This window comes from Microcaecilia unicolor, chromosome 3 (assembly GCF_901765095.1).
Source record: "Microcaecilia unicolor chromosome 3, aMicUni1.1, whole genome shotgun sequence".
Lineage (NCBI taxonomy): Eukaryota > Metazoa > Chordata > Amphibia > Gymnophiona > Siphonopidae > Microcaecilia > Microcaecilia unicolor.
In genome coordinates this window covers 486678115-486703619 of record NC_044033.1, presented here as the reverse complement: position 1 = coordinate 486703619, position 25505 = coordinate 486678115, and the positions used below count along the sequence as shown (strand labels likewise).

General features: G+C 47.8%; 1 protein-coding gene across 1 annotated transcript in view; it reads left to right on the top strand.

Moving 5' to 3' along the window:
- The window catches only part of PHIP (pleckstrin homology domain interacting protein), an 863049-nt gene that overhangs the window by 373741 nt on the left and 463803 nt on the right, over window positions 1-25505 (top strand). Inside the window, exon 17 of the mRNA XM_030199061.1 lies at window positions 1917-2054. Coding sequence (XP_030054921.1) covers window positions 1917-2054 — 138 coding nt within the window. The remainder of the gene's footprint in view (window positions 1-1916; window positions 2055-25505) is intronic.

The window sequence follows — 25505 nt, the reverse complement described above, 5'->3', positions numbered from 1 at the left end:
GATTGGAGGAGCTGCCGTGGACATCACCCATCAGTGAGAAGAAGCAGCCTGCTTGTCCTCGGAGAATACCTTCTACAGGTATGTAGCATTCGCTTTTTGGCAGCTGAGAAGTCTTCAGCAAATTCGGTTAAAAAAATTTTTTTTGATCAGTTTAAAATTATAGTTCAATGTGTATATTGGATGCATTTGGAAATTGTGGTGTGGAGGAGTGGCCTAGTGGTTAGTGTGGTGGACTTTGGTCCTGGGGAACTGGGTTTGATTCCCACTGCAGGCACAGGCAGCTCCTTGTGACTCTGGGCAAGCCACTTAACCCTCCATTGTACCAGGTACAAATAAGTACCTGTATATAATATGTAAGCCGCATTGAACCTGCTATGAGTGGGAAAGCGCGGGATACAAATGTAACAAAAAAAAAAAAAAAAACCAAAACCTCTTCAAAATACATCAGCCCGATTATTGTGACATGTTAGTGAGCCCATAAGCTTCCCCAGTGTTGATAAAGTTAAATTGGTTACCAATTGATGGTCGTATTATGTGTAAACTCGCTTGTTTGTTTTATAATATTCTACAGGGTCAAGCTGTACTTTATCTGAGTCATCTAATAGTACTTTGAAATTTTACCAGGCAATTGAAACCAAGACAAAATTTGATGCTGCATTAGCCAGAGGTTGAATGAGTGAAAAGCTTGAGAATGCTTGTTCACTTAGGATGCTTTAGTATGGAATGCTTTACTATGTGATGGTAGATTACAAAGAGAATACATTATTTTTCTTAATAAGTTAAAGTTATTATTTCTTAGGAAATTTCTGTATGTTTAATTGTTTTTCTTTTGTAATCTGCATTAGACAGTCTTGTGATTTACAGAATATGAGTTGATATTTGTATTTGAGGAGACTAGGGATACCAGTGTATATGAAAAAGTCTCTGCAGTTATGGAAGAGCAGTTCTTCTCTTGTGCTATGCAATGACATCACATACTTGTGTGGCTGATTAATCTTTGCTGTCATATAGAAAACACCTGTTAGATTTTCCTAACCATTTGTTGTTCCATTGTTTTTCGCAAGACCTTATGCTCTTAATGTTGAACAAGTGCTGTGCCCTCTGAATTGAAAAACGCATTTTGTGTACTATCTGTAAGATAGTCAGTGTCAGTGTAATTTTAAATCAATTCAATTGTTCATATAATCAAACCTAAAGAAGCTTGGTGTCGCTGTAGCTGAAACAAAACCCCAATTGGTTTGCTGATTGTTGTTACTTTTTGTTATATAAAAAAAAGATGGTATGAGTGTCCAGGACTAAGTAAAAGATGAGTAAGTCAGAGCTACGGTAGCATTGGTAGCTCACCTTCAACTTCATGCAAAAAAAAAAAAAAGTTTATTGGATGAATATTGGAAGTACCACTTATATGTACTCTCTCACCCCATTCCATGTCTTGGTCCTCTACTGTGTTGTACTTCTCCTATGTTGACTCTACAGTTGAGGATATTGATATGTTTGATTCAAGCACAAACTGTACCAAACAAATAAACACCAATTTCTCACACCCTCTCTCCACAAGCAGGTAGAAAAAGAACATCTAATCAGAATTCCAATAATACAATTTCTAAAACACATAAAAGTAAAATCCCTGATTATTCCGAAGGTGATCATGAGAGGAAGACTGCATGGAAACTCTCGTGTATTTTTAAAAAGTAGACTTTCTGTGATGGGAGTGCTGTTCTACATGGGTGCAGTGAGATGTTATCTCTGAGTTGTATAGCTGATATATCTTTCTGTCTATGGAGAGCCCCTGTTACAGATAAGCTACTTGGCTTTTCCTTGGCATATAAACATTGCATCTGAAAGGATAATATACATAATTGAAACAGCAATACTTCAGCTAATATTTGTTCAACAATGTGCTGTTATTTTCATAGGATTGAATCAAGTTTTGAGTCAACAAGCAAACAGTGAAGTTAGCCCATTAGACAGTTTGATTCAAAGACTTCAGCGGGAACAAGATCAGAGACTTTCTTTTGAGTCTGGAACCAGCAGTGCCAGTCGTCTGGGCAGAGGTGAGCAAAAGCTTTTACTAAATCATAAGAACATAAGAATAGCCATACTGGGTCAGACCAATGGTCCATCTAGCCCAGTATCCTGCTTCCAGCAGTAGCCAATCCAGGTCACAAGTACCTAGCAGAAACCCAATTAGTAGCACCATTCCATGCTACCAATCCCAGGGTAAGCAGTGGCTTCTCCCATGTCCATCTCAGTAGCAAACTATGGACTTTTCCTCCAGGAACCTGTCTCAAACTTTTGTAAACCCAGATACTCCAACTTCTGTTCCTCTGGCAACCAGTTCCAGAGCTCAACTATTCTTTGAGCCAAAAAATATTTCCTCCTATTTGTTTTAAAATTATTTCCATTCAGTTTCATTGAGTGTTCCCTGGTCTTTGTACTTTTGAATTGGTGAAAAATCGATTCACTTCCATCCGTTCCACACCACTCTGAATCTTGTAGACTTCAATCATATCCCCCCTCAGCTGTCTCTTTTCCAAGCTGAAGAGCCATAATCTCTTCAGCCTTTCCTCATATGGGAGCAGTTCCATCCACTCTTTCATTTTGGTTGCTCTTCTTTGAACCTTTTCTAATTCCGCTATGTATTTTTGACATATGGCGACCAGAATTGAACACAGTACTCAAAGTGGATTCCAGCATCAGGTAACTATGATTCAGATTATTCTTCCCAATGTACATCACGTTGCCTTTGTCTACATTAAATTTCATCTGCCATTTGGATTCCCAGTCTTCCAGTTTCCTAAGGTCCTCCTACAATTTTTCACAGTCCGCATTCGTTTTTACAACTTTGAATAGTTTCATGTTATCTGCAAATTTAATCACCTTATTCAAAGTCCCTATTTCCAGATCATTTATAAATATGTTAATAGCACCAGTGCCAGTACAGATCCCTGCAGTACTCCACTATTCACCCTCCTTTGCTGAGAAAAATTCTATTTAACCCTACCCTCTGTTTTTTGTACAATAACCATTTCTTAATCAACAGAAGGACATTGCCTCCTATCCCGTGACTCCTTAATTTTCTCAGGAGTCTCTTATGAGGTACTTGTCAAAAGCTTTCTGAAAGTTTAGAATACACTACATGAACCGGCTCACTGGTGAGGCAAGACCTCCGTTTGCTGAACCCATGCTGACTCTGTCCCATTAAATCATAGATACATTCTGTAATTACATTCTTTATAATAGTTTCCATTATTTTGCCCGACACTGAAGTCAGGCTTACAGTCTGTAATTTCCTCTATCACCCCTGGAACCTTTTTTAAAAATTGGTATCACATTGGCCACCCTCCAATCTTCAGGTACAACAGATGATTTTAATGACAGGTTACAGATCAGTTCCAGCAGATCGGTAATTTCATGTATGAGTTCTTTCAGTACCCTAGGATTTATTATTCTTTAATTTGTCAATTATGCTTACTACATATTTCTAGTTCACCAAGATTTCTTTCAGTTCCTCCACATCATCACCTCTGAAAACCATTTCCGGTACAAGTAGATCTGATATATCTTCTGTAAAGATCGAAGCAAATAATTCAATCTCTCCACTATTGCCTTGTTCCCCACTTGGGGATGCCCAAGTGCTCATTTTCTCCTTCCTGACCTAACGGTCCCACAGATTCCCTCAAAGGTTTCCTACTTCTGATATACCTAAAACATTTTTACTACTAGTTTTCCTCTCCGCAGCATGTTTTTCTGCATATTCTTTTTTAGCTGCCTTTATCAATGGTTTGCATCTGACTTGACTGTCGTTGCTTCTCATTTTCTTCATTTGCATCCTTTTTCCATTTTTTTGAAGGATGTTCTTTTTGCTGTAATAGCTTCTTTCACTTTACCTTTTAACAACTGTTGTTTGCCCTTTTTTCCACCTTTGTAAACACATGGCATTTTTAAACAACTTCCACTGCTGATTTAAAGTCCTAAACTTTATGGCCGATTCTTTCAGCTTCTTCTTAACCATTTCCCTCAAATCCCACTGTTGTTTCTTGTGATCCCCTGAGTTTGTGCTTTTAATGCATAAGGCGTTCATGCTGAAAAGAGCTCCGCTGCAGGTGTCTGACACTGCGTTCCATCCTGGCTTCCCTCCGGGTGCTGAGGCCCCGGGGATGGCTTCAGATGTTATTTCCTCCCCCGAGCGTTGGAAACACGCTAAACGTAGATGGGTAAATTTGCCGTCTGAAAGTGGCGCATATTCCCCCCCCCCCCCCCCCCCCCCCATGGTCGGGCTGTGGGGAGTCTGAGGGGTCTGGCAGGCCCTCAGGGACGGATGATCCAGAGGAGGGTGTCTGTCTGCCACTGGATTTGGATGATCCCAATGCGGTCCGGATTTTCCATCGCGACAAGCTGCCAGCTCTTATATCTGACGCCTTGCAGGCCCTCTTGATTGATGATCCTGCGGAAGGCGAGGCCTCCTCTGTTAATCTTAGGATGGCAAGTACTAAGAAGCCTACTCTGGTCTTTTCGGTGCATGACTCCATCCAAGAGCTTATTTCTGCTCAATGGTCTGACCCTGATGGGCCGTTGAAAGTGGCCAGGGCTATGGGTCAGCTTTACCCTTTGTGTGAGGAGCACTTGGCCCCTTTGGGGATGCCTAAAGTGGATGCATTGGTCACGGCGGTGACAAAAAAGACCACTCTCCCAGTAGAGGGAGGGGTCGCTTTGAAAGACATACAGGACCGGCGGCTGGAGTCCGCTCTGAAGCGGTCCTTTGAAATTGCGTGCCTTGCCTTGAGGGCGTCTATTTGCAGTTCCTATGCAGCCCGGGCATGTCTTTCCTGGCTACAGCAGGCGGGGGAACAGCCCGCCGATGGTGCGGGTCCCCTTTCTGAGGTTGCCCCGCGGATGGATTCAGCCCTGTCATTTTTGGCTGACTACCTTTATGTTCTGGTCAGAGCTTCGGCTAAACAGATGTCTGTGGTGGTTTCTGCCCGCCGCCTTCTTTTGGGGCCTCCTGTTAATTTGGAGAGGAATTGGAGAAGATTGTGAAAGACCTGGGGGACTCTAAACCCCAGCGGTTACCTGAGGAAAGGCCGAGGCCTTCTTCCAAAGGTTCTGTGTTTCCCTCCTCTTCCAGACCTCGCTTCCGTGAAGCTCGCAGGTATCGCCCGGGGCGCTCTGCTGGGTTTTCTCAACGTGCCCGTTTTCAGCATAGGAACGCCTTTCGCTCAGACAAACGTTCCGCAGGGGCTGGTTCAAGGCCAGGAGTTCAGGGGCGTCCTCCACAATGATGGGACGCCGGTCCACTCCTCCATGCCTGCAATAGGAGGACGTCTTTCCCTCGGATCAGTGGGTCCTGGACCTGATCAGAGAAGGTTACCGACTGAAATTCAGTGCCCTGGTGAGAGACGTGTTTGTGGAGTCCCGATGCGGCACTGCCGTAAAACGGGCGGAGGTAGGGAAGACCTTACAAGTCTTGCTGCACCTCGGAGCAGTGGTCCCGGTGCCTCCCGCCGAACGCGACTGCGGCCGCTATTCCATTATTTTTGTCGTGCCTCGAAAAGGCGGGTCTTTCAGACCGATCCTCGACTTAAATGGTAAATGGAATTCGCTTGGAGGAGGGAAAGGTAAGTAGTGGAGTGCCTCAGGGATCGGTGCTGGGACCAATTCTGTTCAATATATTTGTGAGTGACATTGCTGAAGGGTTAGAAGGTAAAGTTTGCCTTTTTGCGGATGATACTAAGATTTGTAACAGAGTGGACACCCGGGAGGGAGTGGAAAACATGATAAAGGATCTGAGGAAGCTAGAAGAATGGTCTAAGGTTTGGCAATTAAAATTCAATGCGAAGAAATGCAAAGTGATGCACTTAGAGAGTAGAAATCCACGGGAGACGGATGTGTTAGGCAGTGAGAGTCTGATAGGTACAGATGGGGAGAGGGATCTTGGGGTGATAGTATCTGAGGATCTGAAGGCGACGAAACAGTGTGACAAGGCGGTGGCTGTAAGAAGAAGGTTGCTAGGCTGTATAGAGAGGGGAGTGACCAGCATAAGAAAAGAGGTTTTAATGCCCCTGTATAAGTCATTGGTGAGGCCCCACCTAGAGTATTGTGTTCAGTTCTGGACTAAGGATGTAAAAAGAATTGAAGCGGTGCAAAGAAAAGCTACGAGAATGGTATGGGATTTGTGTTACAAGACGTATGAAGAGAGACTTGCTGACCTGAACATGTATACCCTGGAGGAAAGGAGAAACAGGGGTGATATGATACAGACGTTCAAATATGAAAGGTATGAATCCACAAACAAACCTTTTCCGGAGATGGGAAGGCGGTAGAACTAGAGGGCATGATATGAGATTGAAGGGGGGTAGACTCAAGAAAAATGTCAGGAAGTATTTTTTCACGGAGAGAGTGGTGGATGCTTGGAATGCTCTCCCACAGGAGGTGGAGGAGAGGAAAACGGTAACGGAATTCAAACATGCGTGGGATAAACATAAAGGAATCCTGTTCCAAGGGAATGGATCCTCAGAAGCTTAGCTGAGATTGGGTGGCAGAGCTGGTGGTGGGAGGGGGGGGGGCTGGTTGGGAGGCGGGGATTGTGCTGGGCAGATTTATATGGTCTGTGCCCTGAAAATGACAGATACAAATCAAGGTAAGGTATACACAAAAAGTAGCACATATGAGTTTATCTTGTTGGGCAGACTGGATGGACCGTGCAGGTCTTTTTCTGCTGTCATCTACTATGTTACGAAGAGTCAACGAGGCCCTCAGAGTGCGACATTTTTGCATGGAAATCCTGCGCTCCGTCATTGCGGCGGTTCAGCCAGGAGACTTTCTCACGTCTCTGGACCTAAAAGAAGCATATTTGCACATTCCTATCTGGCCTCCACACCAGTGGTTCCTCCGCTTTGCGGTGTTGGGAAATCATTTCCAGTTTCGGGCCTTGCCTTTCAGCCTAGCCACAGCTCCCCGTACCTTCTCCAAGGTAATGGTGGTCGTAGCTGCCTGCCTCAGGTGAGAGGGTATCAGAGTTCACCCTTATCTCGACGACTGGCTCATCAGTGCAAATTCGGCAACCAAGAGTCGTCTTGCCACAGCCAGAGTGGTGGCGGTCCTGCAGGCGCTAGGCTGCGTGGGCAATATACCCAAAAGCCACCAGACCCCCTCTCGGTCTCTCAAGCATTTGGGGGTCCGGTTCGACACAGCCTCGGGGTTTGTCTTTCTCCCCGACCAAAGGTGGTGCAAGCTTCAGAATAAGGTCCGTCTGCTCCTGCGGATGCCTCGCCCGCAAGCTTGGGACTGTCCAGCTGTTGGGGGTCGATGACGGCCACCTCGGAGGTGGTGCCTTGGGCGAGAGCGCATATGAGGCCTCTGCAGATTGCCCTGCTTCAACAATGGTCTCCGATGTCCCAGGAATATCAATGCAGACTAACATTTTCCTGCGGCCCAGCTCAGTTTGGAGTGGTGGCTCTCCGACAGGATGCTGCGCCAAGGAATGCCTCTTGCTCTTCCTTCTTGGTGCCTGGTCATAACAGATGCCAGCCTTCTAGGCTGGGGAGAGCATTGCCAAGGAAGATATGCTTAGGGTCTGTGGACACCCGTGGAAGCTGGGTGGTCCATCAATCGCTTAGAACTGAGAGCGATATTCTTGGCTCTTATGGCCTTTCAAAAGACTATGTAGTGGCTTGCTGTCCAGGTTCTGTCAGACAACACGACAGCGGTGGCATACATAAATCGTCAGGGAGGCCCTCGGTACAGGGCACTGGCTGCGGAGGCCACTCAGATTTGCCACTGGGCCGAGCTACACCCGCAGCTTCTGTCGGCAGCTCACGTAGCAGGTCAGAGCAACGTGCAAGCCAATTTTCTCAGCAGGCATCAAATCGACCCGGCGGAATGGGAACTGGCAGAAGAAGTTTTTCTTCAGTTTTGTGCCAAATGGGGGACTCCCAGAATGGATCTAATGGTGTCAAGTGCAAACGCCAAAGTACTTCGCTTTTTCAGCAGAAGGAGAGATCCTCACTCGGCGGGGTTGGATGCGCTGGCTAAATCCTGGCCCTCGGAGCTCCTGTATGTGTTCCCTCCTTGGCCCTTGATAAGGGCGAGTCCTCCTGCGGATTCGACAGCACCGAGGTCTGGTGATTCTCATCGCTCCAGATTGGCCAAGGCGTCCGTGGTATGCGGATCTCCGCCAGATGTTGGTGGATGCTCTGGTGCATTTGCCCCTGGTGCCGAACCTGTTGGTTCAGGGTCCGGTGTCTATGGACGATCCCTGCCGATTTGGTCTTACGGCCTGGCTATTGAGAGGACGCAATTGAGAGACAAGGTCTACTCTAACAAGGTCATCTCCACTCTCTTGCTGGCCCGCAAGCGGTCCACCTTCGCAGCTTATGCTCGGAACTGGCACAAATTTGAGGCGTGGGGTGTTTCAAAGGTGATCACACCCACGCGGGCTACAGTCTCGATAGTGCTGGACCTTTTTCAGGAGGGCTTACAAAAAGGCCTGGCTTACAGTTCCCTGAGGGTGCAAGTGGCAGCATTATCATGCTATCGAGGGAAAGTCGCTGGCTTGTCCCTTGCTGCTTATCCAGACATTGCCCGATTTCTCAGAGGGGTGCTTAGGCTCCGTCCTCCTGTCCGGTTGCCCTGTCCGGCCTGGAACCTGGGGCTGGTGTTGAAGGCTCTTCAGTGTTCGCCCTTCGAGCCGCTTAAGCGAGCTTCGGAGAAGGATGTGACTCTCAAGACAGTCTTTTTGGTGGCCATTACATCGGCTAGACGCGTGTCTGAGCTGCAGGCGCTGTCCTGTCGGGACCCTTTTCTGCAGTTCTCGGAGTCCGGAGTAACGGTACGTACAGTGCCTTCCTTCCTGCCTAAAGTGGTTTCAGCGTTTCACCTGAACCAGCCCATTTTTCTTCCTTCCTTTCCTAGGGAACAGTTCCCAGACGCCTTTGGGCAGTTACATCTTCTGGATGTCCGCAGGGCGCTGTTGCAGTATCTACAGATGTCAAATGACTTCATGACTTCTGATCGCCTTTTTGTCTTGTTGTCAGGTCCTCGGCGTGAAGGCTCGGTGTCTAAGGCCACTATAGCCCTTTGGCTCAAGGAAGTCATTTTTTCTGCGTATCTGCTTTTAGGTCGGTCTCCGCCTGAAGCGTTTAAGGCGCATTCTACGAGAGCGATTTCCTCCTCGTGGGCTGAAACGGGTGCACTCTCTCAAAAGAGATCTATAGTGCGGCTACTTGGGCTTCTCAGCTCTCATTTGTCCGGCATTGTAGACTGGATGTTGCAGCGAAGCAGGACGCTATTTTTGGAGCACAAGTGCTTGCTTGCGGTGTGGCCTGTTCCCACCCTAAGTAGGGATTGCTTTTGTACATCCCATCAGTTAATGAATTCATCTGCTGCTGATGACAAGGAAGGGAAAATCAGGTTCTTACCTTGGTAATTTTCTTTCCTTTAGTTACAGCAGATGAATCCATGATCCCTCCCTGTCTGACTTGTTTTTTGTTCAGATCTTTCATGCAGATATAGATCTCATTGGGAGATGTTGGATACCAGTTCTTAAAATTTCTACATGATGTTCTACTACAGGAGGTTGCGTTCATCCCTCCTTTGTGTGGTTATTGCTCCTGTTCTGGGGCGTTTGTTCGCTGTGAGGAAAGTTTATGTTGTTATACCTTTATGGTTCACTCTGCTTTGGAAATATCAAATACTGAAGGCAGTTGGGGGGCTAGCCGTCCAAGAGGCACTATGGTTTTTCAGTGTTCTCTATCTCCACCTGCTGGTAGGCAGATATAACCCATCAGTTAATGGATTCATCTGCTGTGACTAAGGGAAAGAAAATTACCAAGGTAAGAACCCAATTTTCCCTTTGACTAGTCAATGCCGGTTTGCGTCACCTTTTAGCTTACCCTAACACTGCATTTCTCAGTGATTATCTTATCTGGTTGACTTCCTGTATATCATTTTATACTGTATTACTATTTTTGTTTCTTTATTACAGGGTGCCATGGGTATGGCGCTGTTTTAAAATCTAAAAGTAAAATTAGGGCAAGTAGGAAAGCAAGTTGAATAATATTTGTAAAACCCAAAGATAAGCAGTAACGCTAAGTAAAAAGCAACTTTATTTTTTTAATCTTTATTTCCTTCTACACTATTTAGGTATGTCATTTTTACTGTGTAGGCATGGTGTTTGTTATATCTATGTAATTTACTACTACTACTTAACATTTCTAGAGCGCTACTAGGGTTACGCAGCGCTGTTTCATTTATATTACACTGACACTGTGAGTGTCCTATCTGTGTTTTATTTAATTTATTGCATTTGTATCCGACATTTCCCCACCTATTTGCAGGCTCAATGTGGCTTACAGAGTTTTGTTATAACATAGTCATTCCAGGTTCACAAATACAATTGGTAATGTACAGTATAACAGATAGAATTGGAAGTGTACAAACATTAAGTAAGGGAAGAGAGAAGGAAGATGTTAGGCAGGATAGTATAGAAGGTGGACTTTAATAGCTGAATGGGTTGGTGAGGTAGTTTGTAAGGCTATGGGTTATCTTTGTAGGCCTTGTTGAAGAGATGTATCTTCAGAGATTTGCGAAAGTTAGTTATTTCATCCATAGTTTTCAGGGCTGTAGGTAATGCGCTCCATAACTGCATGCTCGTGTAAGAGAAGGTGGTGGCGTGTATTAGCTTGTATTTTAGTCCTTTACAGCTGGGGAAGTGCAGATTGAGAAATTTGCGGGCTGATCTATGATCTGATGCTATGATGCCCTTTATGATGTATCATTTGTACTCTGCTGTTACATTTTGTTGTTCTACTATGCTGTTCAATAAGTATATATTTCTGATACTATATCATGTTACTCCTATTTCTAAGATTCGGTTTGACTTCTTCAAGTTTAACTCATTGATTGTATTTATGCTTATTTTTGCTTATTTCACTATTATGTTCTTAATAAAATTGTAAGTTTTATGCCAAGCTGTATTTGCTATTCTCTTCATAAAGGCAGTTAAATTAAGCACTAATCTTTTTTCTTTTCATCCCATTTGAAAAATGATTCCTAATATTAAAATTTGCAGTTTACTACAACTTTGCATATAGTGATTAATTAATTAATCCTCTTTTCCCTATAGTTTTTGAACTTGAAGTTTCTGCTACAGCTTAAAGATTAGGGTTTAAAAGAGGAATTGTAGGATATTGATAAACACAGAATTTTAAAATAAAAAAAAAAGCAAGCAAACTTTATTAGCTCATCTCCATACTTTTTTCCCCATAGTTTTAAAACTTGAAGTTTCTGCCACAGCATTAACAGATAGTCTCTAGAAGGCACAGAAAGGCCCAGTTCAGTCCTCATTCCCACCCACCCCTAGCTCAACTCTTCATTTATACTCACTTATTCTAATTAAGACAACAAGAGGGGAATTTTCAATTTTCATTAGAGTCTGAATTACATTTAATTATTTTCTAAGAAGCAAAATGTAAATAAATTACAAGTTGCACCAGTCTAAAGGATCATTATATTCATCTGATATTCCTAGTACCTTAAGAAGTTTTAACTAAACAACTCTATAATACTAAGATGCAGACAGTGGTCCAGCATCACGAGGGGTGCTATCTAGTCTTTTGCATTGAGTGTCACGTGTATGATTATCTCCCATTTAGTGAGATGTCATATATGTGTGTGCTCGATGCAAAGAGCTCTTAGCTCTCAGAGAATGAGTCCATTCTCTTGAGGCTAGAGTAGCAGATTTGGAGTAGCTGAGGGAGACAGAGAGATACATAGAGAAGGCCTACAGGGACGATGTAGAGAAATCCCATCTCCAGTCTGGCAGCCCCTGTGCTGCCTAGGAGGAGGGAGGCCTCCTAAAAGGAGTGCATCACCCTGGTGAGGCTGGAAGTAATCCTGTAGACAGGACCAGCACACCAGGGAATGCAATATCTTTTCGCACCGAGGATGTGTCTCCAGGAGCCACTGCCCAGGTGGGAAAGGTTAGGATGGCTGTTGTAGTTGGTGATTCTTTTAGGCATGTAGGTAGCTGGGTGGCTGGTGGATGTGAGGATCGCCTGGTGACTTGCCTGTCTGGTGTGAAGGTGGCGGAAGAAGGAACCGACTGAAAATAATAAGAAACGGCATAAGGAATGTCAAGTCAAATGCAAAGCGCTGATAAGGAAGGCAAAAAGGGACTTTTTTAACATATATTAAAAGCAGGAAGCCGGCAAAAGAATCGGTTGGACCGCTAGATGACCGAGGATTAAAAGGGGACTCTCATGGCTGCGTGCCTCCGACCTGGAGAATAGGATCCAGCAGTGGACTGCGGACTTCCCTTGCCGTGCGGATAACATTTTTGGGGAAAAAGTCGAACAGGTGGTAGAACAGCTCCACCAGCGGGATAACGCTTTCGACAAAATCTCCCGCCGGCAGCTTTCAGCATCTACCTCATCAGGTAGACGTTTTTATGGGGGAAGGAGGACTGTTCCCTACTCTTCTGGTAAGCGAAGGTACAATCCTCCCTCTCGACAGCCTACGGCCCAGGCTAAGCCCCAGCGCGCTCGCTCTCATCAGCAGCGTGCGCCTCAGCAAGGCCCCTCAGCTCCCCAGCAAAAGCAGGGGGCGAGCTTTTGACTGGCTCCAGCAGAGCATAGCCGATATCAAGGTGTCCGTGCCGGACGATCTATCGGTCGGGGGGAGGTTGAAAGTTTTTCGCCAAAGGTGGCCTCTTATAACCTCTGACCAGTGGGTTCTCCAAATAGTCCGGCAAGGATATGCCCTCAATTTGGCCTCCAAACCTCCAAATTGCCCACTGGGAGCTCAGTCTTTCAGTTTCCAGCACAAGCAGGTACTTGCAGAGGAACTCTCCGCCCTTCTCAGCGCCAATGCGGTTGAGCCCGTGCCACCGGGGCAAGAAGGGCTGGGATTGTATTCCAGGTACTTCCTTGTGGAAAAGAAAACAGGGGGGATGCGTCCCATCCTAGACCTAAGGGCCCTGAACAAATATCTGGTCAAGGAAAAGTTCAGGATGCTTTCCCTGGGCACCCTTCTTCCCATGATTCAGGAACAAGATTGGCTATGCTCTCTGGACCTAAAGGATGCTTACATGCATATTCCGATACTGCCAGCTCACAGGCAGTATCTCCGATTCCGTCTGGGAACACGTCACTTCCAGTACTGTGTGCTACCCTTTGGGCTCGCCTCTGCTCCCAGGGTGTTCACGAAGTGCCTGGCTGTGGTAGCAGCAGCGCTTCGCAGACTTGGAGTGCACGTGTTCCCTTATCTCGACGATTGGCTGGTGAAGAACACATCTGAGGCAGGAGCTCTACAGTCCATGCAGATGACTATTCGCCTCCTGGAGCTACTGGGGTTTGTGATAAATTACCCAAAGTCCCATCTTCTCCCAGTACAGAGACTCGAATTCATAGGAGCTCTGCTGGATTCTCGGACGGCTCGTCCCTATCTTCCTGAGACAAGAGCCAACAATCTGCTGTCCCTTGTCTTGCGGGTGCGAGCGTCCCAGCAGATCACAGCTCGGCAGATGTTGAGATTGCTGGGCCACATGGCCTCCACAGTTCATGTGACTCCCATGGCTCGTCTACGCATGCGATCTGCTCAATGGACCCTAGCTTCCCAGTGGGTTCAGGCTGCTGGGGATCTAGAGGACGTAATCAACCTGTCCACGAATTTTCTCGAATCCCTGCACTGGTGGACGATTTGGTCCAATTTGACTCTGGGACGTCCTTTCCAAATTCCTCAGCCACAAAAAGTGCTGACTACGGATGCGTGTCTTCTGGGGTGGGGAGCTCATGTAGATGGGCTTCACTCCCAGGGAAGCTGGTCCCTCCAGGAACAAGGTCTACAGATCAATCTCCTGGAGTTACGAGCGGTCTGGAACGCTCTGAAGGCTTTCAGAGATCGGCTGTCCCACCAAATTATCCAAATTCAGACAGACAACCAGGTTGCCATGTACTACATCAACAAGCAGGGGGGCACCGGATCTCGCCTCCTGTGTCAGGAGGCCGTCACCATGTGGCTGTGGGCTCGCCGTTACGGCATGTTTCTCCAAGCCACATATCTGGCAGGCGTAAACAACAGTCTGGCCGACAGGTTGAGCAGGATTATGCAACCTCACGAGTGGTTGCTCAATTCCAGGATAGTGCGCCGGATCTTCCAAGTGTGGGGCACCCCCTTGGTAGATCTCTTCGCATTATGAGTCAACCACAAGGTCCCTCAGTTCTGTTCCAGACTTCAGGCCCACGGTCGACTGGCATCGGATGCCTTCCTCCTGCATTGGGGGGAAGGCCTGCTGTATGCTTATCCTCCCTTACCTCTGGTGGGAAAGACTTTGCTGAAGCTCAAGCAAGACCGAGGCACCATGATTCTGATTGGTCCTTTTTGGCCGCGTCAGATCTGGTTCCCTCTTCTTCTGGAGTTGTCCTCCGAAGAACCGTGGAGATTGGAGTGTTTTCCGACTCTCATCACGCAGGACGAAGGGGCGCTTCTGCATCCCAACCTCCGGTCCCTGGCTCTCACGGCCTGGATGTTGAGAGCGTAGACTTTGCCTCTTTGGGTCTGTCAGAGGGTGTCTCCCGCATCTTGCTTGCTTCCAGGAAAGATTCCACTAAGAGGAGTTACTTCTTTCTATGGAGGAGGTTTGCCGTCTGGTGTGACAGCAAGGCCCTAGATCCTCGCTCTTGTCCTACACAGACCCTGCTTGAATACCTTCTGCACTTGTCTGAGTCTGGTCTCAAGACCAACTCTGTAAGGGTTCACCTTAGTGCAATCAGTGCATACCATTACCGTGTGGAAGGTAAGCAGATCTCAGCACAGCCTTTAGTTGTTCGCTTCATGAGAGGTTTGCTTTTGTCAAAGCCCCCCGTCAAACCTCCTACAGTGTCATGGGATCTCAATGTCGTTCTCACCCAGCTGATGAAACCTCCTTTTGAGCCACTGAATTCATGCCATCTGAAGTTATTGACCTGGAAGGTCATTTTCTTGGTGGCAGTAACTTCAGCTCGTAGAGTCAGTGAGCTTCAAGCCCTAGTAGCTCATGCTCCTTATACCAAATTTCATCATGATAGAGTAGTCCTCCGCACTCACCCTAAGTTCTTGCCAGAGGTTGTGTCGGAGTTCCATCTGAACCAGTGAATTGTCTTGCCAACATTCTTCCCCGTCCTCATTCCTGCCCTGCTGAACGTCAGCTGCACACATTGGACTGCAAAAGAGCATTGGCCTTCTATCTGGAGCGGACACAGCCCAACAGACAGTCCGCCCAAATGTTTGTTTCTTTCGACCCCAATAGGAGGGGAGTGGCTGTGGGGAAACGCACCATTTCCAGTTGGCTAGCAGATTGCATTTCCTTCACTTACGCCCAGGTTGGGCTGGCTCTTGAGGGTCATGTCACGGCTCACAATGTTAGAGCCATGGCAGCGTCAGTGGCCCACTTGAAGTCAGCCACTATTGAAGGGATCTGCAAAGCTGAGACGTGGTCTTCTGTCCACACATTCACATCTCATTACTGCCTGCAGCAGGATACCCGATGCGACAGTCGGTTTGGGCAGTCGGTGCTTCAGAATCTGTTTGGGGTTTAGAATCCAACTCCACCCCCCTAGGCCCATTTTTTATTCTGTTCCAGGCTACACTCTCAGTTAGTTGGATAAGTTGTTAGGTCAATCTCAGTTATGTCCTCGCCGTTGCGATGCCCAATTGACCATGTTTGTTGTTTTGAGTGAGCCTGGGGGCTAGGGATACCCCATCAGTGAGAACAAGCAGCCTGCTTGTCCTCGGAGAAAGCGAATGCTACATACCTGTAGAAGGTATTCTCCGAGGACAGCAAGCTGATTGTTCTCACAAACCCGCCCGCCTCCCCTTTTGGAGTTGTGTCTTCCCTTGTCTTTGTCTTGCTACATACGGGACTGACGAACACGAGCCGGTTCGGGCGGGAAGACGGCTGCGCATGCGCGGTGCGCATGGGCGCGCGAGGGCTAGCAAACGTCTTTGCTAGTGAAGATTCCGATTGGAGGGGGTGCCGTGGACGTCACCCATCAGTGAGAACAATCAGCCTGCTGTCCTCAGAGAATACCTTCTACAGGTATGTAGCATTCGCTATATTGTGTATCTGGATTTTCAGAAGGCGTTTGACAAAGTACCTCATGAATGACTCCAGAGGAAATTGGAGAGTCATGGGATAGGAGGTAGTGTTCTATTGTGGATTAAAAACTGGTTAAAATATAGAAAACAGAGAGTAGGGTTAAATGGTCAGTATTCTCAATGGAGAAGGGTAGTTAGTGGGGTTCCCCAGGGGTCTGTGCTGGGACCGCTGCTTTTTAACATATTTATAAATGAGCTAGAGATTGGAGTAACTAGTGAGGTAATTAAATTTGCTGCTGATACAAAGTTATTCAAAGTCGTTAAATCGAGGGAGGATTGTGAAAAATTACAAGAAGACCTTACGAGACTGGGAGTCTAAATGGCAGATGACTTTTAATGTGAGCAAGTGCAAAGTGATGCATGTGGGAAAGAGGAACCCAATTTATAGCTACGTCATGCAAGATTCCACAATAGGAGTCACGGACGAAGAAAGGGATCTAGGAGTCATCGTCGATGATATGTTGAAACCTTTTGCTCAGTGTGCTGCTGCGGCTAAGAAAGCAAATAGAATGTTAGATATTATTAGGAAAGGAATGGAAAAAGAATGAGGATTCTATAATGCCTTTGTATCGCTCCATGGTGCGACCGCATCTCAAATATTGTGTTCAATTCTGATCGCTGTGTCTCAAAAAAAGATATAGTGGAATTAGAAAAGGTGCAGAGAAGGGCAACGAGAATGATAAAGGGAATGGGACGACTTCCCTATGAGGAAAGGCTAAAGCAGCTAGGGCTCTTGAGCTTGGAGAAAAGGCGGCTGAGGGGAGATATGATAGAGGTCTATAAAATAATAAGTGGAATTGAACGGATATGATCAGATTTGATGTTATCTTTGGAGTAAGTATACACAAGAAATTTAATAGATTAGTGTTTAACTTTCACAAAGGAGACTATGATAAAATGAGAAGAACAATGAAAAAAAAACTTAGATGAGCGGCTGTGAGGGTCAAAACTTTACATCAGATGTGGATGCTGGTCAAAAATACCTTCCTGGACCCCCAGGCCAAATATATTCCGCGTATTAAAAAAGGAGGGAGGAAGACCAAATGACGGCCGTCATTATTAAAAAGTGAGGTGGAGGAATCTAATAGAGCTAAAACAAAATCTTTCAGAAAATGGAAGAAAGAACTGAAAATAAGAAACAGCATAAGGAATGTCAAGTCAAATGCAAAGCACTGATAAGGAAGGCAAAGAGGGACTTTGAAAAAAAGATTGCGTCGGAGGCAAAAACACATAGTAAAAATTGGTTTAGGTATATTAACAAGAAGCCGGCAAAAGAATTCTTTGGACCACTACATGACTGAGGGGTAAAAGGGTCAATTAGGGAAGACAAAGACGTAGCAGAGAGATTAAATTAGTTCTTTGTTTCGGTCTTCACCGAGGAAGATTTGGGAGAGATACTGGTTCTAGAAATGGTATTCGAAACTGATGAGTCAGAGAAACTGAATGAAATCTCTATAAACCTAGATGATGTAATGAGGTCCCCCACACCTGTCCTCGTCTCATGTATGCAAACGTTTCCGCGATATCGCCAATCTCATCTCTATTCCCCTCCTCCCCCCATCTCCCTCCCCTTCTCGTGTGCCCTGTGGAATGCCCACTCGGTCTGCAACAAACTTTCCTTCACCCACGATCTCTTCATCTCCCATTCTCTTCAACTGCTCGCCCTTTCTGAAACCTGGCTCACCCCTGACGCCTCTGCCTCAGTCTCGGCCCTATGCCACGGAGGTTATCTTTTCTCCCATTCGCCCCGCCCAGTTTCCGCGGTGGCGGCGTTGGGCTACTACTTTCGCCCTTCTGCAGTTTTCAATCTCTCCTCCTACCACAGTCTCACTGCTTCTCATCCTTTGAAGTCCACTCCATCCGTCTATTCTACCTGCTGCAACTCAGAGTTGCAGTCATTTACTGCCCCCCTGATAAGTCCCTCCCTCCCTTCCTTACCGACTTTGATGCCTGGCTCTCCGTTTTTCTTGAGCCCTCATCCCTATCCCTCATTCTTGGTGACGTCAACATACATACTGATAACCCAGCCGACTCATACGCTTCTCAGTTCCTCACTCTAACCTCCTCCTTCAACCTCCAACTGAGCTCCACCACTCCTACTCACCAATCTGGCCACTGTCTTGATCTCGTCCTCTCTTCTACTTGCTCACCCTCCAGTTTCCGCGCATCAGCTCTTCCTCTCTCTGACCATCACCTGATCACATTCACACTTCATCATCCTCCCCCTCAGTGTCGCCCAACACTAGCCACTACTTCCAGGAATCTCCAGGCTGTTGACCCCCCACCTTATCCTCTAGTATCTCTGATCTCCTCCCTTCCATCATGTCCTCCGAGTCTGTTGACAAGGCTGTCTCCACTTACAATGCCACTCTCTCCTCTGCTCTCGACACCCTTGCACCGTCCATCTCCCGTCCCACAAGGCGTACCAATCCCCAGCCCTTGCTGACTCCTTGCACCCGATACCTTTGCTCCTGCACCCGTTTGGCTGAACGCATCTGGAGGAAATCTCGCACCCATACTGATTTCATTCACTAAAAATTCATGCTATCCTCCTTCCAGTCCTCCCTATTCCTTGCCAAACAGGACTATTACACCCAATTGACTGATTCCCTCAGCTGTAACTCTTGTCGTCTCTTCACCACCCTCAACTCCCTCCTCAAAGTGCCCTCTGCTCCCCCCTCACTCTCTCCCCAATCTCTGGCTGACTACTTCCAAGACAAGGTCCAGAAGATCAACCTCAAATTCACCACCAAACTTTCTCCTCCTCTTCATCCTATAACCCACTCCCTCAACCAACCTACCCAGGCCGCTGCCTCCTCTTTTCCTAATATCACCGAAGAGGAAACCGCCCATCTTCTGTCCTCCTCGAAATGCACCACCTGTTCCTCAGACCCCATCCGCACCAACTTACTTAACACCATCTCTCCTACTATCACCCCCCCCACCCCATCTGTCATATCCTCAACCTCTCTCTCTCCACTGCAACTGTCCCGGACACCTTCAAGCATGCTGTAGTCACACCACTCCTCAAAAAACCATCACTTGGCTCTACCTGTCCCTCCAACTACCGCCCCATTTCCCTCCTACCCTTCCTCTCCAAGATACTTGAACGCGCCGTTCACAGCCGTTGCCTTGATTTTCTCTCCTCTCATGCCATCCTCGATCCACTTCAATCCGGCTTTAACCCCCTATACTCGACAGAAACGGTACTATCAAAAGTCTGCAATGACTTGTTCCTCGCCAAATCCAAAAGTCACTACTTTATCCTCATTCTGCTCGACCTATCCGCCGCTTTTGACACTGTCAATCACAAGTTACTTCTTGACACATTGTCCTTTTTTGGGTTCCAGGGCTCTGTCCTCTCCTGGTTTTCCTCTTATCTCTCCCATCGTACCTTCAGAGTACACTCTCATGGTTCATCCTCCACCCCTATCCCGCTCTGTTGGAGTTCCTCAGGGACCTGTCCTTGGACCCCTTCTTTTTTCAATCTACACCTCTTCCCTGGGCTCCCTGATCTAATGGTTTCCACTATCATCTTTATGCTGACGACACCCAGCTTTATCTCTCCACACCAGACATCACTGCGGAAACCCAGGACAAAGTATCGGCCTGCTTATCCGACATTGCTGCCTGGATGTCCAACCGCCACCTGAAACTGAACATGGCCAAGACTGAGCTCATTGTCTTTCCACCCAAACCCACTTCTCCTCTCCCTCCACTCTCTATTTCAGTCGCCAACACCCTCATCCTCCCCGTCTCATCTGCCTGCAACCTCAGTGTCATCTTCGACTCCTCCCTCTCCTTCTCTGCGCATATCCCGCAGATAGCCAAGATCTGTCGCTTCTTCCTCTATAACATTAGCAAAATTTGCCCTTTCCTCTCTGAGCACACCACCCAAGCTCTCATCCACTCTCATTACCTCTCGCCTTGACTACTGGAACCTACTCCTCACTGGCCTCCCACTTAGCCATCTATCCCCTCTTCAGTCCGTTCAGAATTCTGCTGCACGTCTTATCTTCCGCCTCGACCGATATACTCATATCACCCCTCTCCTCAAGTCACTTCACTGGCTTCTGATCAGGTACCGCATACAGTTCAAGCTTCTCCTACTAACCTACAAATGCACTCGATCTGCAGCCCCTCCTTAGCTCTCTACCCTCATCTCCCCTTACATTTCTACCCATAACCTCCGCTCTCAAGACAAATCCCTCCTTTCAGTACCCTCCTCCACCACCGCCAACTCCAGGCTCCGCCCTTTCTGCCTCGCTTCACCCCATGCTTGGAACAAACTCCCTGAGCCCATACGTTAGGCCCCCTCCCTGCCCATTTTCAAATCATTGCTCAAAGCCCACCTCTTCAATGTCGTCTTCGGCACCTAACCACTACACCTCTACTCAGGAAATCTAGACTGCCCCAACTTGACATTTCGTCCTTTAGATTGTAAGCTCCTTTGAGCAGGGACCGTCCTTCTTTGTTAATTTGTACAACGCTGCGTAACCCTAGTAGCGCTCTAGAAATGTTAAGTAGTAGTAGTAGAGGCAATTTGACAAATTGAAGAGTAGCAAATCTCTTGGACCGGATGGTATTCATTCCAGAGTGCTGGTAGAACTGAAAAATGAACTTGCAGAATTATTGTTAGTAATATATAATTTATCTTGGTACCAGAAGATTGGAGGGTAGCCGATGTAACATCGATATTTAAAAAGAGGTTCCAGAGGGAAAATTATAGACCGGTGAGCCTGACGTCGGTGCTGGGTAAAGTGGTAGAGACGATTAAAAAGAACAAAATTACAGAGTATATTCAAAATTCTCCGAGGACAAGCAGGCTGCTTGTTCTCACAAATGGGTGACTTCCACGGCAGCCCCTCCGATCGGAGATCTTCACTAGCAACAGCGTTTGCTAGCCCTCGTGTGCGCATGCATAGTGCGCATGCGCGACCATCTTCCCGGCCGAACGCGAGTGTGATCGCCAGTCTTCTTTTTTCCGCGGCTCAGGACTGCTGTTTTTGGTCGGTCTGCGCCCCAAGGAGACCCCTCGCTTCTTTTCGCCGCGTTCTTCCGTTTGGAAGTGTCCGGATTCTTCTTTTCCGTCGTGTTCGTACTTCGTTTAAAAAAAATTCCTTTATTTCGAGAGTTTTCCTGTTAAGTTTTCTTTCGTTGTTGGTCGCGGCCTTTTTTCTAATTTTTTTGGTGCCATTAGCAATCATCGCGAATTTTGACTTTGAGGGGTGATTTTTCCTCCCATGTCCATACAGGAGGTGTCGATGCGCTGCACTGTGGACAGCCCGGTACCGCCTCCGCGTCCTGGACAGATTCTCAGCTCATTGCCTTTACCGGACTCCTTGCCTTCCTCGACAGCTGCTCTGAACGAGAGCCTCAGGGCCATCCTCTCAGGGATTCTGGAGGAGCTGTTGCGCCCATCTCCTCTGGTATCGGGGGTGCTTGCGCCACCGGTGCCATTGAGTGAGGCGCCGGCTGGCCCCCTCGCCCGTCATGAGGTCTTTGTTCCTGGTACCGCTTGCGGTACCTGCATCGGCAGCCTCCCAGGCTGACTCCCCAACGACATCGATGGAGGGAGCTTCATCGCTGCCAATATGGGAGCCTTCCTCTCATCGTGTCCACCGTGGCCATGTTTCCACGGAGTCGAGACGGGCCCGGCTTCGGATTGAAGTTCGTGAACTTATGTCCGATACCGAGGACGAGGCCTCGTGGGAAGCAGAGGACCCAAGATATTTCTCTGACGAGGAGTTTGGTGGTCTTCCCTCTGATCCCACTCCCTCTCCTGAAAGGCAGCCTTCTCCTCCTGAGAGTCTGTCTTTCGCGGCCTTTGTCCGGGAAATGTCTACGGCCATTCCCGTCCCTGTGGTTACGGAGGATGTTTGAACTTTTGGACTATCCTTCGCCACCTAAGAATCGTCCACTGTACCCATGCATCATGTGCTCAAAAAGACATTGCTAGCGAACTGGGCGAAGCCTTTAATCCCCACATTCCCAAGAAAATTGAATCCCAGTATCGGATCCATGGGGATCCAGAGTTAATGAGGACCCAGTTGCCCCATGACTCTGGTGTGGTGGATCTGGCCCTTAAGAAGGTCAAGAGTTCTAGGGAGTACGCTTCGGCGCCCCCGGGCCGTGACTCTAGAACCTTGGATTCTTTTGGGCGCAAGGCCTACCATTCTGCAATGCTCATTTCCAAAATCCAATCATACCAGCTCTATAACATAATAACATAGTAGATGACGGCAGATAAAGACCTGCTCAACAAGATAAACTCATATGTGTATACCTTACCTTGATTTGTACCTCAAGGTAAGGTATACACATATACCTTACCTTTTTCAGGACACAGACCGTATAAGTCTGCCCAGCACTATCCCCTCCTCCCAACCACCAGCCCCGCCTCCCACCACCGGCTCTGGCACAGACCGTATAAGTCTGCCCAGCACTATTCCTCGCTTCCCAGCCACCAGTCCCGCCTCCCACCACTGACTCTGGCACAGACCATATAAGTCTGCACACCACTATCCTCACTTCCGAACCACGAACCCCTCTTCCCCCCCACTGGCTCTGCCACCCAATTTCAGCTAAGCTCCTGAGGATCCATTCCTTCTGCACAGGATTCCTTTATGTATATCCCACGCATGTTTGAATTCCGTTGCCATTTTCATCTCCACCACCTCCCGCAGGAGGGCATTCATATAGGGAACAATGTGCAGCAGTTGGCGGACTTGGTGGGCAAGCTCCCTTCTGAGCAGGCCAAGCCTTTTCAGCAGGTGGTCAGGCAGCTGAAGGCGTGTCGTAAATTCCTGGCCAAGGGTGTTTACGATTCTTTTGATGTCGTGTCCAGGGCTGCTGCTCAAGGTGTGGTGATGTGCAGACTCTCATGGCTGCGTGCCTTCGACCTGGAGAATATGCTCCAGCAGCGGATTGCGGATGCTCCTTGCTGGGGGGATAACATTTTTGGAGAAAGGGTCCAAAAGGTGGTAGAACAACTCCGCCAGCGGGATACTGCCTTCGACAAATTCTTCCACTGGGCGGCGCCTTCAGCATCTTCCTCAACTGGTAGACGTTTTTATGGGGGATGGAGGACTGTTTCCTATTCTTCTAATAAGCGTAGGTACAATCTTCCCTCCCGCCAGCCTGCTGCTCAGGCTAAACCCCAGCGCGCTCGTTCCCGTCAACAGCGTGCGCCTCAACAGGCTCCAGCAGCTCCCCAGCAAAAGCAAGGGACGAGCTTTTGACTGGCTCTAGCAGAGCATAGCCGAAGTCAAAGTATCTGTGCCAGATGATCTGCTGGTCGGGGGGGGGGGGGGGGGGGGAGGTTAAAATTTTTTCAACTAAGGTGGCCTCTTATAACCTCCAACCAGTGGGTTCTTCAAATAATTCGGCTGGGATACGCCCTCAATTTGACTTCAAAACCTCCAAATTGTCTACCGGGAGCTCAGTCCTTCAGCTTCCAGCCCAAGCAGGTACTTGCCGAGGAACTCTCCGCCCTTCTCAGCGCCAGTGCGGTCGAGCCCATACCACCGGGGCAGGAAGGGTTGGGATTCTATTCCATGTACTTCCTTGTGGAAAAGAAAACGGGGGATGCGTCCCATCCAAGACCTAAGGGCCCTGAACAAATATCTGGTCCAAGAAAAGTTCAGGATGCTTTCCCTGGGCACCCTCCTTCCCATGGTTCAGAAAAACGATTGGCTATGCGCTCTGGATTTAAAGGACACTTACACTCACATCCCGATACTGCCAGCTCACAGACAGTATCTGCGATTCCGTCTGGGAACACGACATTTTCAGTATTGTGTGCTACCCTTTGGTCTCGCCTCTGCGCCCAGAGTGTTTACAAAATTCCTGGCTGTTGTGGCGGCGTCTTTACGTAGACAGGGAGTGCACGTGTTCCCTTATCTCGACGATTGGCTGGTGAAGAACACCTCCGAGGCAGGAGCTCTACAGTCCATGCAGGTGACTATTTGACTCTTGGAGCTACTTGGGTTTGTGATAAATTATCCAAAGTCCCATCTTCTTCCAACCCAGAAGCTAGAATTCATAGGAGCTCTGCTGGACTCTCAGACGGCTCATGCCTATCTTCCGGAAGCGAGTGCCTACACTCTCCTGTCTCTCGTTTCCTGGGTGCGGGCGTCTCAGCAGATCACAGCTCGGCAGATGTAGAGATTGCTGGGCCACATGGCCTCCGCAGTGCATGTGACTCCCATGGCCCGCCTCCACATGAGATCAGCTCAGTGGACCCTAGTGTCTCAGTGGTACCAAGCTGCTGGGGACCTAGAGGATGTAGTCCTGCTGTCCACGAGTTTTCTTCAGTCTCTCCATTGGTGGACAAATCGGTCCAATTTGACTCTGGGATGTCCTTTCCAAATTCTTCACCTTCAAAAGGTGCTGTCGACTGATGCGTCTCTCCTGGGATGGGGAGCTCATGTCGATGGGCTTCACACCCAAGGGAGTTGGTCCCTTCAGGAGAAAGGTTTACAGATCAACCTCCTGGAGTTACTAGTGGTCTGGAATGCTCTAAAGGCCTTCAGAGATCGGCTGTCCCATTAAATTATTCAAATTCAGACAGACAATCAGGTTGCCATGTATTACATCAATAATCAGGGGGGCACCAGATCTCGCACCCTGTGTCAGTAGGCCGTTAGAATCTGTCTTTGGGCTCGCCGGTACGGCATGTTTCTTCAAGCCACTTATCTGGCAGGCGTAAACAACAGTCTGGCTGACAGATTGAGCAGGATAATGCAACCTCATGAGTGGTCGCTCATTCCAGGGTGGTACGCGAGATCTTCCAAGTGTGGGGCACTCCCTTGGTGGATCTCTTTGCCACTCAACTCAATCACAGGGTCCCTCAATTCTGTTCCAGACTTCAGGCCCACGGCAGGCTAACGTCGGGTGCCTTTCTCCTGGATTGGGGGGAAGGCCTCCTGTATGCTTAACCTCCCATACCTTTTGTGGGGAAGACTTTGCTGAAACTCAAGCAAGATCGAGGCGTCAGATATGGTTCCCTCTCCTTCTGGAGTTGTCCTCCGAAGAACCGTGGAGATTGGAGTGTTTTCCGACCCTCATTACTCAGAACGAGGGTGTGCTTCTGCATCCCAACCTCCAGTCCGTGGCTCTCATGGCTTGGATGTTGAGAGCGTAGATTTTGCCTCCTTGGGTCGCTCCGAGGGTGTCTGTCGTGTCTTGCTTGCTTCCAGGAAAGATTCCACTAAAAAGAGTTACTCTTTTCTATGGCGGAGGTTTGCCGTGTGGTGTGACAGCAAGGCCCTAGATCCTCGTTCCTGTCCTACACAGACCCTGCTTGAATACCTTCTACACTTGTCCGAGTCTGGTCTTAAAACCAACTCTGTAAGGGTTCATCTTAGTGC